This window comes from Dipodomys merriami, unplaced genomic scaffold, assembly GCF_024711535.1.
Source record: "Dipodomys merriami isolate MVZ:Mamm:240054 unplaced genomic scaffold, mDipMer1.0.p SCAF_121, whole genome shotgun sequence".
Taxonomy (NCBI): domain Eukaryota; kingdom Metazoa; phylum Chordata; class Mammalia; order Rodentia; family Heteromyidae; genus Dipodomys; species Dipodomys merriami.
This window is the reverse complement of record NW_027202505.1, coordinates 78,634-92,927: the sequence shown is the minus strand read 5'-3', so window position 1 is coordinate 92,927 and position 14,294 is coordinate 78,634. Positions and strand designations below refer to the sequence as shown.

Below are 14,294 nucleotides of genomic sequence, written 5' to 3'. Positions count from 1 at the left end.
TCTTCAGCTCAAGGCTAAGGCTCTACCACTTAAGCCACAGCGCCACTTCAGGCTTTTTTTTTTTCTGCTTATGTGGTGCTGAGGAATCGAACCCAAGGCCTCATGCATGCAAGGCAAGCTCTCTACCACTGAGCCACGTTCCCAGCCCTGAATACATTTTTTGATATTGCCCTGAAATTGTTTATCATACTTTGCCATCTAGATGAATATGAAGAGCCCAGCAAGAATTGGCTGTTGTTTTGTAGCATGGATGAGACTTCTGCTTAGCTTTTGCTTCCCTTGTCTGCTAGTGTTTAGCTTATAGTTTACTTTGATCACTTGGCTTTCACCAGGCCAGGCTGTTTTTTCTCAGATAGTTTTCTTAGTTTGGGAGATAGCACTTAGAGGACAAGATCTATAATACTAGCAAACAGTTTCTTTTTGTTTTGTTTTGTTTTTTTGCCAGTCCTGGGGCCTAAACTCTGGCCCTGGGCACTATCCCTCAGCTCTTCAGCTCAAGGCTAGCACTCTACCACTTGAGCCACAGTGCCACTTCTGGCTTTTTCTGCTTATGTGGTGCTGAGGAATCGAACTCAGGGCCTCATGCATGCAAGGCAAGCACTCTACCACTGATCCACCATCCCAGCCCTAGCGAACAGTTTCATAGTACTGTCTCTGTGCCTAGGTACTTTCTGTTTCTATAGCATACTACCACCAAAGCATACACACCTAATCTTACTTCAATAGAGTTGTTCTTAAAGTCATATAAAGCCTGCCATATAAATTGATTTTTAATGATTAGTGGTTGATAGTAAACTAGTTTGGTGCTTGTTTGTTTTTTGTCAGTTGTGGGGCTTGAACTCTGGGCTTGGGCGCTGTCCCTCAGCTCTTCAGCTCAAGGCGCTCTACCACTTGAGCCATAGCACCACTTCCAGTTTTCTGGTGGTTTATTGGAGATAAAAGAGTCTCACGGAGTTTCCTGCCCAGGCTGGCTTTGAACCATGACCCTCAGATCTCAGCCTCCTGAGTAGCTAGGCATACAGGCGTGAGCCAACAGCGCCTGGCATGGCTTGTTTTCTTAGCTTTCTTTTTATAACTTTTCTCCCATGAGATTATTGAGTGCTTATTGATTATTGAAGTAATTTCAATTATTGAATAATAGACATTGAATCAAAATGATGCCAACTTTGAAGATTACTTAAACTGATCAGAATCAGAATTTCAATAATGACTATGCTTTGAACCCTAGCTAAATAAAGTCCTGTCATCTCCCACTGGGCCTAGGTTTGAAAACAAATAATGTAGAAATACCCACTTATTCTTAGCTCATTAATTTACCAATTTGGCATCTGTAGGAGGCTTTCTTCCAATCCTCTGCTCAACTGAAACAGCTGCTAAAGCCTAGCCCAAGTCTCCTGGGTTAGTAGTATTTCTGACACAGTGTGAGTTTTCAAGTTGGTATGTTCATTTTCTGCCAGAGCCTTCTCTGCTTGCCAACTCTCTTGAGTGGGAGGTTGCAACTGATTTGTGGGGGAGGGAGTTTGGTGCTTGTCACTGATGAGAGAACAAGGTGCTCTCTGGGCCTCTGATTTGTTGCAGGCAGAGTGTGAATGATGTCAAGCAGATCAGAGGACAGCTGATTCACTTGGGATCTGGAACTTCTCACTGTCCTCACTGCTGCCTCCAGGTCTCTTTGGGGGGGGATTCTGAATATCATCTTTTTTGAAAAAAAGTTCCGTAATGCTCCCCATAAGTTTGGGGAGCCTTTGTAATTTTTTTTTTTTTGGCTTATATGCCCCTTGTGTGAGAGAGTTCTTGGCAAGACTGCAGTGTGAAAGGACAGACTTGAATAGCCAGGAGAATGATGAAACGAAGGAGAGAAAGACTGGGAGCACCGTGCCTGCGGATTCAGTAAGGAGGCTGGGGTCTCTGACTTGAAACTGGCAGATGCCAGGAAACAAACTAATGCCAATTAACAACTTCATTTGCTTGGCCTCAGTGTCTTGAGATTCTTGGCAGGAAGAAGACTGATCGGACTTTAGTAATTCAAGGTCACAACATTTGTCCCTGCCAGGGACCTGTGGTTTCCAATTCTGGAAACTGAGTTGGATGTAATTTTAGGAATTCCTAGGTGCTTGGGATACTGGGTTAACAATGAAGATAGTTTTTCCCTTGCCTTGAAAGCAAATTTTAAAGTTAGTGTCAAAGCTGCAGCTAGAATCCAGGAATGTGAGAAAGAGATGGAAATGAAAAAATACCTTCTTCTTTGATGGGAAAAGGTATTGCACTTCAGCCTTTTATATTTCAGCTTAGAACCTCAGACCTCCCTTGCAGTTCCAAGCTAGGGTGATTTAGGATGTGCCTTAAATTTTGTTTCTGTATTGACTAAGACAGAAACATGCTTTATTAGGTGCGGATTTCTAAGAGAAAGCTTCCTCCTGGTCATCTCTTCCAAGAACAGCTCAGATTTATTTAATGAAGAAGTACTGAGATAACTGATCAGAAAATTAGAGATCAGAGAAAGAAAAGTCCTAGAATCCCTTCTACCTTGTTATCTGCCTTTACTTAACTACCCGAGCAATAAGGAGTGCACTTCAGATGTTTTTCCTGGTTATCAGTTCTTACCCAGATAACACAGCTTATTCTAACTTAAACAGTGGCTTCCCTTGGGTTGACGCCCTTCAGGAGCTTCAATTCTCACTGTACTAATTCTACCCAACAGTGAAAAATAGTATTTGTTTGAAGTATAAATGGCCTACCGGCATACTTTTAAAACATTTTATTTATTTCCAAACAAAAAAGATAAAAGACCATGAAAAAGAAGCCTCATCAATGAAAGTAATCATTAAACATGAGTTGTTAGCAAAGTTGGAATTTTAAAATAGAGTTTGTGAAAGTGGTGACAGTGATCAAGATGCATTATACACATAAATTGACATGTTGAATTGAAATCCCTTAGTGTACAAACTATGAAAGATATTTTTAAAAATTGTAGTGGTGTTTGTAAGCTTAAGAAAATCTAAGTGGTCAACAATCATATTCTTTGAATGTTAGTATATTGTATTGAAAAACCTTATATCTGTTTTAGTGACTGAATTTGGAAAGTACCCCTGAGACACTTGTAAAGAGTTTATTAATCACCTTTTGTTTTTCAAAGAATCCTTTTAGATTCTACCCCATTGTATAACTAGTTTTCCCAGTGGTAATTAGGAACAATAGGAAGGTGAGATTTGGTTTTCACAGACTTTTATAATCCTAATAATATATTTCTCAAATTGGCTAAACCTTATGTTAATATGTTAAAATTTAAGCCTGGCAAGTTTAATGTTGTGTTCCAGCTATTCAGGAGGCTGAGATAGTTAGAAGATCACAAATTTGAAGCTAGCTTTCGCAACTTAGTGAGAACCTGTCTCAAAAATTTAAAAACAAAATTTATCACACAAATTAAAAGACATTGTTTCACATACTCATTAGGGGAAAGTAAACTATATTAGTCATTGTTGATATAATAATTTGCAAACTTTTTTTTTTTTTTTTTTTTTGGGTCTGGTCGTAGGGCCTGAACTCTGGGCCTGGGCGCTGTCCCTCAGCTCTTCACTCAAGGCTAGCACTCTACCACTTGAGCCACAGCGCCACTTCCGGCTTTTTTCTTTTTGCTTATGTGGTGCTGAGGAATCGAACCCAGGGCCTCAGGCATACAAGGCAAGCGCTCTACCACTGAGCCACCTTCCCAGCCCCAATAATTTGTAAGCTTTTGAGGACAGTTAGCCTTTTGTGGCCTCATGTCTGTCTTTAGGCAGTTTTATTTATCAAACATGAAATACTACCTGTTGGTTACTACAGTAATAATATTGTTGTAATAACATTTTTGGCTTGGGGCGGGGAAAAGTCAGAGAGGCAAGGAAGGGAAGGGATAGTAGGAGAAAAACAAAGGAGGGGTAACAATGCTTGACAAGAAATTACTCATTACCCTACTCATGTAATTATAACCCCCCCCACAGCATCTTTACAATAAAATAAAATTTAAAAATAGTTTGCCTCAGAGCCAATTCTAAATCCTTAGACTATCACACCTGTAATTCTAGCTACTCAGGAGGATGAGAGCTGAGGATCCCAGTTCAAAGCCAGCCCAGGCAGGAAAGTCCATGAGACTCTTATCTCCAATAAACCACTAGAAAACTGGAAGTGGTTCTGTGGCTCAAGCAGTAGAGCACCCGCCTTGAGCTGAAGAATGCAGGGACAGCACTCAAGCCCAGAGCTCAAGCCCCACGACTAACAAAAAAAACCCAAACAAACAAACTTAGACTAGCCAAAACTTAATTTAAAAAAAAAATTAATTGGGTGGATAGTTCATTCTCTATACTTATTTTTTTTACGAACAAGGGTACAGATGTGGAATATTGAGTATTAAAATACTGAATGGTTTTTGACCACTTAATGTTTCTTGAGCTTTTGCCTAAACTAACCCATTTTAAATGTTGCTTTTGAATTGAGAAATGATCACTGATCTCCTATTTCTTTCCTACTGTGGTACCTTGTCAGAATCTCTGCTCTTTGTCGAGGAGCCGATGTAAACCAGCACATGTTCTTACCCTCATCTGCTCCAGCTCTCTCCTTCACTAAAGTCCCATTTAGTGCTGATTGTGTTCTGGCTACCTCTCCTCTTGTCTTTTTCTTGAACCCACAAGCCCACAGCAGTCCTGGCAGTCCCTGTTCCAGCCGTACACTGCAGTGGAGGTAAGGAATCCTGATATGAAGTGAATGTATGTTGACAATTGCTTCTGGCTTCATGCATAAAGTTTATATCTCAAGTCCTTAATAATGGAGAGAAATAATTAGGAGTCAGTCCTGTCACAGAGAAGAGTATATTAAATTAATAGATCTTTGCTTTATTCAAAATTTTGGGAGCACATACAGTAGCATACTAATACTAAAATAATTGTGTGCCCATCTTAACTACTGGACAACCCTGTGACCTGTGACTACTCATAGTGTGACACAGATATGTAAAGGTTAATTAAGTTCAGACTCCACATTTTATACATGCAAATTTGAATCCAAGCAGGCTTAAGTGATTTGTTTCAATTGATTAAATAGTTCTATTTCTATCTGCTTTCCTTTTCATATATTCAACATTGTCTATGTACTATTTTCTATGCGTGGTTTTATTTGTGGGAGACAAGTAGGAACCACAAAGTGATTCCTGTCCTCATGGAACTTAAGTTTAGTGGAGGGAGACAAACAATGAGTAAAAGTAGAACAGATGGCCAGCAGTACTACTGAGAAAAATACCAAAGGGGAAGTAGGGGAAGTGAGTGTGAGGGCCAGGAGTTGACATTTCATACGAGGTAGCCAGAGAAGTCCTCAGTGGTAAGTTGACAAATTTGAAAATACTTGAAGGCCCATCACAAAGATATTTGGAGAAAGAGTATTCCAAGTGGAGGTATCATTTGGTGCCAAGGGTCTGATCTAGTATCTTTTTTCAGATGTCATTTGTACAACTGTAAAGTTCTCTAAAACTAGTGTAATAAGTTAGGTGGTGAGTAGTAGGAAATAATGTCTGATGAGTTAGTGTAGAGCTACATTAAGTAGAACTTGAAAAGCCATTATAAAGATTTTAGTTTTTATGAAGGGTAGGATGAATAGCTTTTGGAGGACTTAATGCAGAAGAATGAATGTAATCACTAATAGGTCACTCTGGTTGAAGTTAGAAGTCTACTGGCATAATCTAGGTTAGAGACAATGATTGTTTGAACCTCTGGTGGTACAAGTGTAAGAAGTGATTGGGTTTGGGAATGTAGTAGAGTTGAATGAAGTAGAGTTGATAGGATGTGTTGGTGAATTATATATAGGGTTTGAGAATAAGATTTAAGATGGCTAAAGATTTGTGGTTGAACAGCTAGAAAATTTGAGTAACCCTAACAGAAATGGGAAAACTGCAAGAGATAGTAATCCATGGAGTGAGATACATATATGTCTGGGTTACAGATACATAATTAGGAGTTAAGATCATATAAATGATATAGATTTATCTGTTCATGCAGTGAGTGACTAATGATAGAAGGGAAGAAGTATCAAAGAATTGAGTTCTGGGGCAACCCAACTTTCAGAGGTTGAGAATGAAGGAGATAATAAGCAGAGATTAGACTGAAGTGTTTGTTCAGGAAGAACTAACATACCTCAGAATCCAATTTTAAAAAATGGTTTTGTAGACAAGGAAGGTGTGGCCAGGTGCTAGAGACTCATGCTTGTAATCCTAGCTCTTCAGGAGCCTGGGATCAGAGGATTATGAGTTCAAAGCTGGTCTAAGTAGGAAAGTCTGTGAGACTCTTGTTTTCAGTTAGCTACCCAAAAAGCTAGAAGTGGAGCTCTAGCTCAAGTGGTAAAGTACTGAACAAAATGGCTCACCCCTGAAATCCTAGCTACACAGGAGGCAGAGATCTGAGGATTGTGGTTCAAAGACAGCCCAGACAGTAAAGTCTGTGAGATCTTATCTCCAGTCAACCACCAGAAAATGGGAAGTGGTGCTGTGGCTCAAAGTGATAGAATGCTCAGGGACAGTGCCCAAGCCCTGAGTTCAAGGCCCAGGACTGGGGGAGTTGGAAAACTTTAGTTAAGTAGAATTGAAACCAGGTTTTTGTACATCAGGCCAAACTCCAAGAATCTCCTGTTAGGTCCTACCATATTCCAAAATAAAGAGACATGGTGAAAGGCAGAGATAGGAGATTTATTACATGGCAGTCATGGCCATGGGAGGACAGCACTTGAATCATCTTCAGAAAGAGTGAAAGGAGGTACATAATTAAAACTGTCCCTGGTCTCTGGTATGGCTTGGTTGATCATTAATTGAGTCTTAGACTCTGGGAGAGTTCTGAAGGAAGTTACTACTTTTACTTGAGGAAAAGAGCAGGTTTTGTTGTTATTGTTGTTGTTTTGTCAGTTTGGGGGCTTGAACTATGGGCCTGACCACTGTCCTTGAGCTCTTCAGCTCTACCACTTGAGCCACAGCACCACTTCCAGTTTTCTGGTGGTTTATGGGAGATAAAAATCTCATGGACTGCCGGGCGCTGGTGGCTCATGCCTGTAATCCTAGCTACTCAGGAGGCTGAGATCTGAGGATCGCGGTTCAAAGCCAGCCTGGGCAGGAGAGACCGTGAGACTCCTATCTCCAATAAAACACCAGAAAACTGGAAGTGGCGCTGTAGCTCAAGTGGTAGAGCGCTCGCCTTGAGCTGAAGAGCTGAGGGACAACGCCCAGGCCCAGAGTTCAAGCCCCACGACCGACAAAAAAAAAAAAAAAAAAAAATCTCATGGACTTGGGCTGGGAAGGTGGCTCAGTGGCAGAGCGCTTGCCTTGCATGCATGAGGCCCTGGGTTCAATTCCTCAGCACCACATAAGATAAAAGCCGGAAGTGGCACTGTGGCTCAAGTGGTAGAGCGCTAGCCTTGAAATGAAGAGCTGAGGGACAGCGCCCAGGCCCAGAGTTCAGGCCCCATGACCGGACCCCCCCCCCCCCCGCCAAAAAAAAAAGAGGGGGCTGGGAAGGTGGCTCAGTGGTAGAGCACTTGCCTTGCATGCCTGAGGCCCTGGGTTCGATTCCTCAGCACCACATAAACAAAAAGCAAAAAGCCGGAAGTGGTGCTGTGGCTCAAGTGGTAGAGCACTAGTCTACAGCTGAAGAGCTGAGAGACAGCGCCCAGGCCCAGAGTTCAGGCCCCACGACCGGACCCCCCCCAAAAAAAAAAAAAAAAAAAAAAAAAAAGAATCTCATGGACTTTCCTGCCCAGGCTGGCTTTGAATCTCGATCCTCAAATCTCAGCCTCCTGACTAGCTAGGATTACAGGCGTGAGCTGCTGGTGTCCAGCAAGGGAAGGAGCAGTTTTGTTTTTTGCCACAGAACATACTGCCTGTTCATGGGGGGTTGGGGGGAGGATGGGAAGGGATGGGAAGGGGAAACAAAGGAGGAGGCTACAATGCTTGATAAGAAATGTACTCATTATCTTGCCCATGTAATTGTAATTGTAATTGTACAGTATTTTCACAATAAAAAATAAATAAAAATTAAAAAAAAAGAAAATATTGCCTGTTCGATATTGCCTGTTGGAGGGGTAGTTTGCCTTCTGTCCCAGGATGTTTATTGGATATGTTCCTATTCAATCTTTTACATCCCAAAGTGATGTAAAGTAACTTAAAGAACACAAATACAAATTGGGCATTTCTAGCTTTTTCTTAATTCATGGGCCCAGCAAAAGTATCTTTCTTTTCTTTTTTTCTTCTTTTTTCTTTTTCTTTCTCTAGTTATGGGGCTTGAGCTCAGGGTTTGGGTACTATCCTAGAGCTTTTCTTGTGCAAGGCTAATGCTCTACCACTTGAGCTATAGAACTACCCGATTTTTGGTAGTTTATTGGAGATATGAATCTCATGGACTTTCCTGCCCATGCTGGCTTCGAATTGTGATTCTTAGATCTCAGCCTCCTGAGTAGCTAGGATTATAGGCATAAGCCCTCATCACCCTGCTCAAAAGCATCTTTTAAGTTGCCTCTTGTAGAATTCAGATTTAGGTAACATAATTAGATGTGATAGCTGAAATTCTACAGACAGCTTGAGACAGTGTTAGAGCAACATAGGAAAATGTCAGAGGCTAACTCTTAGCTGAAGGCTCCCTTCCAGAAGTATCAGCCTTGGTGTATGAGGCTGAGGAAAGTAGTGAATTGAGTATTACACACAGCCTAAAGTGTGTCCAGTTTTGGTACATGTCTTGAAGTAGTAGTGTCTCTTCATGTCTGTGGTTTTGGAGCAATGTCTTGCAGCATCAAGCAGGAAAACTTGTTAAATTTTTATCTTTTTTATTTCCTTTTCTGTAGTTCACATATTTGGTCACTGCATTAATGTTTCACTCCTTTCTTTTTCTCTATCTGCCCTATGTAAAATACTAGTTCAGTAGTAGCCTGTTTGCAGAATATTTTCATATCCTTAAGAGTCTTAATATTATGGGAAGCAGTCTTAATATTATTTGGAAGCAGTTTGATCCTCGAGGATTAGTTTTAGCATTTGTCTGGTCACCAGAACCTTTTTACTAAGGCAGTACTTTTCAATACTCTACTTGATGCTTGGGTATTTTTTCCAGTCCGGGTGTTGAGAAAATGAACTGTTCTGGCGAGTGTACCACTTGCTTGTTCCTTTGACAATTTCCTTATCCATATGTGCTGATTGGTACTTTGAGTAATCCCTGAGGGTTATTTGGAGTTCTTCCTGTATAGCCTTCTTTTCTCTAGTATTCTCCCTTGCAAACTTTAGCCGCCTTAGCCTCAAATTCTCCATTCTGGCCTCTCAACTGAGGCTGATGGGCTTTTCTTGTAAGCCCTCTTTTTGTGTTGCTTCCTAGGCAACACAGTAAGCTGGTGTCATCTTAAGGGCTTATTTTTTATTTTATATGTTTTCTTTCTAACATTCCTTTTTTTTTTTTTTTTCCGGGTGATCCTAGGTTTTGAGCTTGGGGTCCTGCTGTGTGCATGCTCTAATTTCCCTCCCCGCCCCCCATCAGTCCTGGGGCTTGAACTCAGGGCCTGAGCACTGCCCTTGAGCTTCTTTTACTCAAAGCTAGTGCTCTACTACTTGAGCCACAGCGCCACTTTGGGCTTTTTTGTTGAGATGGTACTGAGGAATCAAACCTGGGGCTTCATGTATGCTAGGCAAGCACTTTACCACTAAGCCACATTCCCAGCCAACATTTTTTTTTTTAATACCACTATTGGGGCAAAAAGGAAATGTATTCTTTACCTGACTTATGTAACTGTAACCCATTTGTACATCACCTTTATAATAAAGAAGGAAGGAAGGAAATGAGAAAAAGAAAAAAAAAGTTTCTCAGATTTGTCTGCCTGGACTGGCTTTGAACTTCTTTTTTTTTTTTTTTTGGTCGGTCATGGGGCTTGAACTCTGGGCCTGGGCGCTGTCCCTCAGCTCTTCAGCTCAAGGCGAGTGCTCTACCACTTGTGCTACAGCGCCACTTCTGGTTTTCTGGTGGTTTATTAGAGATAGGAGTCTCATGGTCTCTCCTGCCCGGGCTGGCTTTGAACCGAGATCCTCAGATCTCAGCCTCCTGAGTAGCTAGGATTACAGGCATGAGCCACCAGCGCCCGGCTGGCTTTGAACTTCTATCTTCTTGAGTAGCTAGGATTATGGGCATAAACCACCAGCACCCAGCAGTGCCTAATTATTTTACATAATATCTTGCTGTGTTGCCTAGGTGGAATTTAAACTCCTAGGTTCAAGTGATCCTTCTGTCTCAGCCTCCCAACTAGTTGGAACTACAATCATGTTCCACTCCTGGCTGATTTTTGTTGGTCTTAAAGGCATAAGAGTAAATCTAGCCTCTTTTTTCTCTTTCATGATGGGGAGTAGAGAAGTCACTATTCCTAATATTTGAGCTCATTTTACTGTTCTCAGAGATCATTAGTTGGCTAATTAACATGTTAAATAAACCTAGTGGAACACAACATAATAAGAATTACTTTGTTTTAGAGAAGTTTTAGAAATGAAATAAAGAATAAAATAGGTAGCATCTACTGAGCATTTACTGTACACCAAGCATTTTTTTCCTCCTCCTTTTTCTTATTCTTTTGCTAGTAGCGGAGTTTGAACTCAGGACCCGTGCTTGTTCAGCTTGCTTGATCAACCTGTACCCTGGCACTTGAACCACACTTCTAGCCTACCTTCCTGCTGGCAACTTTGGAGACATTTTGCTCTACTAACTTTGAACCATGATCCTCCATTAGCCTCCTTAATAGCTAGAGTTGTAGGCATAATCCACCAGTGCCTAGTTCCAAGCATTTTCTAATTTTTTTTTTTTTTTTTTTGGTCAGCTGTGGGGCCTGAACTCTGGACCTGGATGCTGTCCCTCAGCTCTTCAGCTCAAGGCTAGCATTCTATCACTTGAGCTACAGTGCCACTACTGGCTTTTTTCTGCTTAGGTAGTGCTAAGGAATTGAACCCAGGGCCTCATGCATGCAAGGCAAGCGCTCTACCACTGAGCCAACTTCCCAGCCCCTGCATTGGTTATTATTATTATTATTTTGTTTTTTTTTTGGTCCGTCATGGGGCTGGAACTCTAGGCTTGTGTGTTGTCCCTGTGCTCTTCAGCTCAAGGCCAGCGCTCTACTACTTGAGCCACAGCGCCACTTTCGGTTTTCGAGTGGTTTATTGGAGATAAGAGTCTCACAGACAGCCGGGCGCTGGTGGCTCACGCCAGTAATCCTAGCTACTCAGGAGGCTGAGATCTGAGGATCGCGGTTCAAAGCCAGCCTGGGCAGGAGAGATCATGAGACTCCTATCTCCAATAAACCACCAGAAAACCGGAAGTGGTGCTGTAGCTCAAGTGGTAGAGGGCTCGCCTGGAGCTGAAGAGCTGAGGGACAGTGCCCAGGCCCAGAGTTCAAGCCTCACGGCCGACCAAAAAAAAAAAGAGTTTCACAGACCACTGACTTTCCTGCCCAGGCTGGCTTTGAACCGAGATCCTTAGATCTCAGCCTCCTGAGTAGCTAGGATTACAGGCGTGAGCCACCAGCGCCCAGCATTGGTTATTTTTGAGATAAGATTTTACTTTATGCCTGGGCCAGCCTTCACCTCCATCCTCCTATTTGTGCTTCTCTAGGTAGTTGGGAGACAGACATGGGCCTTTTACTGGATGGTCTGCAAACAAATGTGCTTTTTTGCTTGCACTGTCTTGGATCTTTTTTTTTTTTTTTGTCGGTCGTGGGGCTTGAACTCTGGGCCTGGGCGCTGTCCCTCAGCTCTTCAGCTCCAGGCGAGCCCTCTACCACTTGAGCTACAGCGCCACTTCCGGTTTTCTGGTGGTTTATTGGAGATAGGAGTCTCACGATCTCTCCTGCCCAGGCTGGCTTTGAACAGCGATCCTCAGATCTCAGCCTCCTGAATAGCTAGGATTACCGGTGTGAGCTACTCTCAGCTCTTTTAAGGTAAGGTCTTGCATTTTTGCCTGGACTGGCCTCAGACTTTTATCTTCCTACCTATGGTCTTCCCTTGTAGCTGAGACCATAGTCCTGTACTATACATGGTCTGGCTTATGATTGAGATGGAAGTCTTGCAAACTTTTTGCCTGAGTTAACTTGGAATCCCAGTCTTCTTGATCTCCAGTTTCCAAGTAGCTAGGATTATAGGAATGAACCACTGTGCGTAAGCCCTAACTGGATTTTTTTTTTAAAACTTTTCCTGGGCTGGCCTTGAACCAGTATCCTATACCATCTCTACTTTTGGAATATCTAGTATTATTGACACAAACCACTATATTTTCTCCTGAGATTGAATTCATTCATTCATTCATTCATTTATTTTTTTTTTCTGGTCCTGGCACTTGAACTTAGAGCCTGGGTGCCTGAGATTGAATTCATTCATTCATTCATTCTTTTTTTTTTTTTTTTTTTTTTTTCTGGTCCTGGCACTTGAACTTAGAGCCTGGGCGCTGTCCTTGAGCTTTTCTTTTTTTCCTTTCCTCAAGGTTATCCCTTTACGTCTTGAGCCACAGCTCCACTTCTGATAAGTGTCTCATGGACTTTTTTTTACCCATGTTGGCTTTGAACTGTGATCCTCAGATCTTCCTGAGTAGCTGGGATTACAGGCAAGAGCCACTGGCACCTAGCTTTAATCTCATTTTTTAGTTGTTTGTACCTGGCATGGAGAAGTAAATTGATGCTTAAACTTTTTAAATTGTGCTTACGCCTGTAATCCTAGCTACTCAGGATGCTGAGATCTGAGGATCACAGTTCAAAGTCAGCCCGGGCAGGAAAGGGCAGGAATGTCCGTGAGACTCTATCGCCAATAAACCACTCGAAAACTGGAAGTGGCGCTGTGGCTCAAGCGGTAGATCGCTCATCTTGAGCTGAAGAGTGCAGGGATAACGCCCAGGTCCAGAGTTCAAGCCCCACAACCCACAAAAAAGAAAAAAAAATTCCTTGCAACTTTTTTTTTTTTAATTGTGAAAATACTGTACAGAGGGGTTACAATTACATGGGCAAGGTAATGAGTACATTTCTTATCAAGCATTGTAGCCTCCTCCTTTGTTTCCCCTTCCCATCCCTTCCCAGCCTCCCCCTACCCTCTCACCTAATCCCCCCCCACCACCAAAGTTGTAAAGTTCGTTTTCGACATGACAACTTGTACTTCTTGCAACTTTTTAATATGAGATCATTGTGCCTGTTAATAACAATTTGTGTGTGTGTGTGTGTGTGTGTGTGTGTGTGTGTGTGTGTGTGTGTGTGTGTGTGTGTGTGTGTGTGTGTGTGTGTGTGTGTGTGTGTGTGTGTGTGTGTGTGTGTGTGTGTGTGTGTGTGTGTGTGTGTGGTGAGGCTTGATCTCTGGGCTTGGCCGCTGTCCCTGCACTCTTCAGCTGCAAGGCAAGTGGTCTACCTCTTGAGCCATAGCACTACTTCCTGTTTTCTAGAAGTTTATTGGAGATAAGGTCTCACAGACTTTCCTGCCCAGGCTGGCTTTGAACTACATTTCCCAGATCTCAGCCTCCCGAGTAGCTAGGATTACAGGAGTGAGTCACTGGCATCCAGCCTTTTTTTTTTTTTTTTTTTTAAATTATGGGGCTTGAACTCTGGGCCTGGGCATTGTCCCTCAGCTCTTCAGCTCAAGGCAAGTGCTCTACCACTTGAGCCACGTGCCACTTCCAGTTTTCTGGTGGTTTATTGGAGATAAGAGTCTCGGACTTAACTGCCCAGGCTGGCTTTGAACCGTGATTCTCAGATCTCAGTCTCTTTAGTAGCTAGGATTACAGTTATGAGCTACCTGTACCCAGCCAATTAAACTTTTTATTTTCTTATCAGATGCCTTTATTTTCTTTTTCATATTGCACTGGCTAGAAAGTCCAATATCGTATACAATGTTCATAGCAGAAGCATCTATAATAACCGAAATATAGTAGTGATTAAGATGTTTAATCAACTTATGAGAGTCTTATGTCTTTGGTTAGAGACAATATATCCATATAATGGAGTAATTTGGCTGTTGAGAGGAATGAAATACTGATGTATGCTATAGTATAACATGAATGAAACTGAAAGTGTATATTAAGTGAAAGAGAACAGACATAAAAGTCATATAATGTATGATTCCACTTCTGTGAAATACCCAGAGCAGGTAAATCCATGGACACAGCAAGTGCTTTAGTGGTTGGTTTTTATAGGATGGAATGGAAATCAACTGGAATTAGATAGTGGTGATGATTACACAATCTTGTGCATATGCTAAAAGACCTACTGAACTGTACATTTTAAAAGAATAAGGAAATGTG

General features: G+C 42.0%; 1 protein-coding gene across 3 annotated transcripts in view; it reads left to right on the top strand.

Annotated features, from left to right (window-relative positions):
* The window catches only part of LOC138823612 (microtubule-associated serine/threonine-protein kinase 2), a 125,284-nt gene that overhangs the window by 56,572 nt on the left and 54,418 nt on the right, over positions 1-14,294 (top strand). Inside the window, exons 1-2 of one of the 3 annotated variants that reach the window (XM_070017010.1) lie at positions 1,644-1,890; positions 4,522-4,716. The exons of the other annotated variants lie outside the window; for them this stretch is intronic. Coding sequence (XP_069873111.1) covers positions 1,841-1,890; positions 4,522-4,716 — 245 coding nt within the window. The 5' untranslated portion in view covers positions 1,644-1,840. Of the gene's footprint in view, positions 1-1,643; positions 1,891-4,521; positions 4,717-14,294 lie in introns of those variants that run through there. 3 annotated transcript variants of the gene reach the window in all.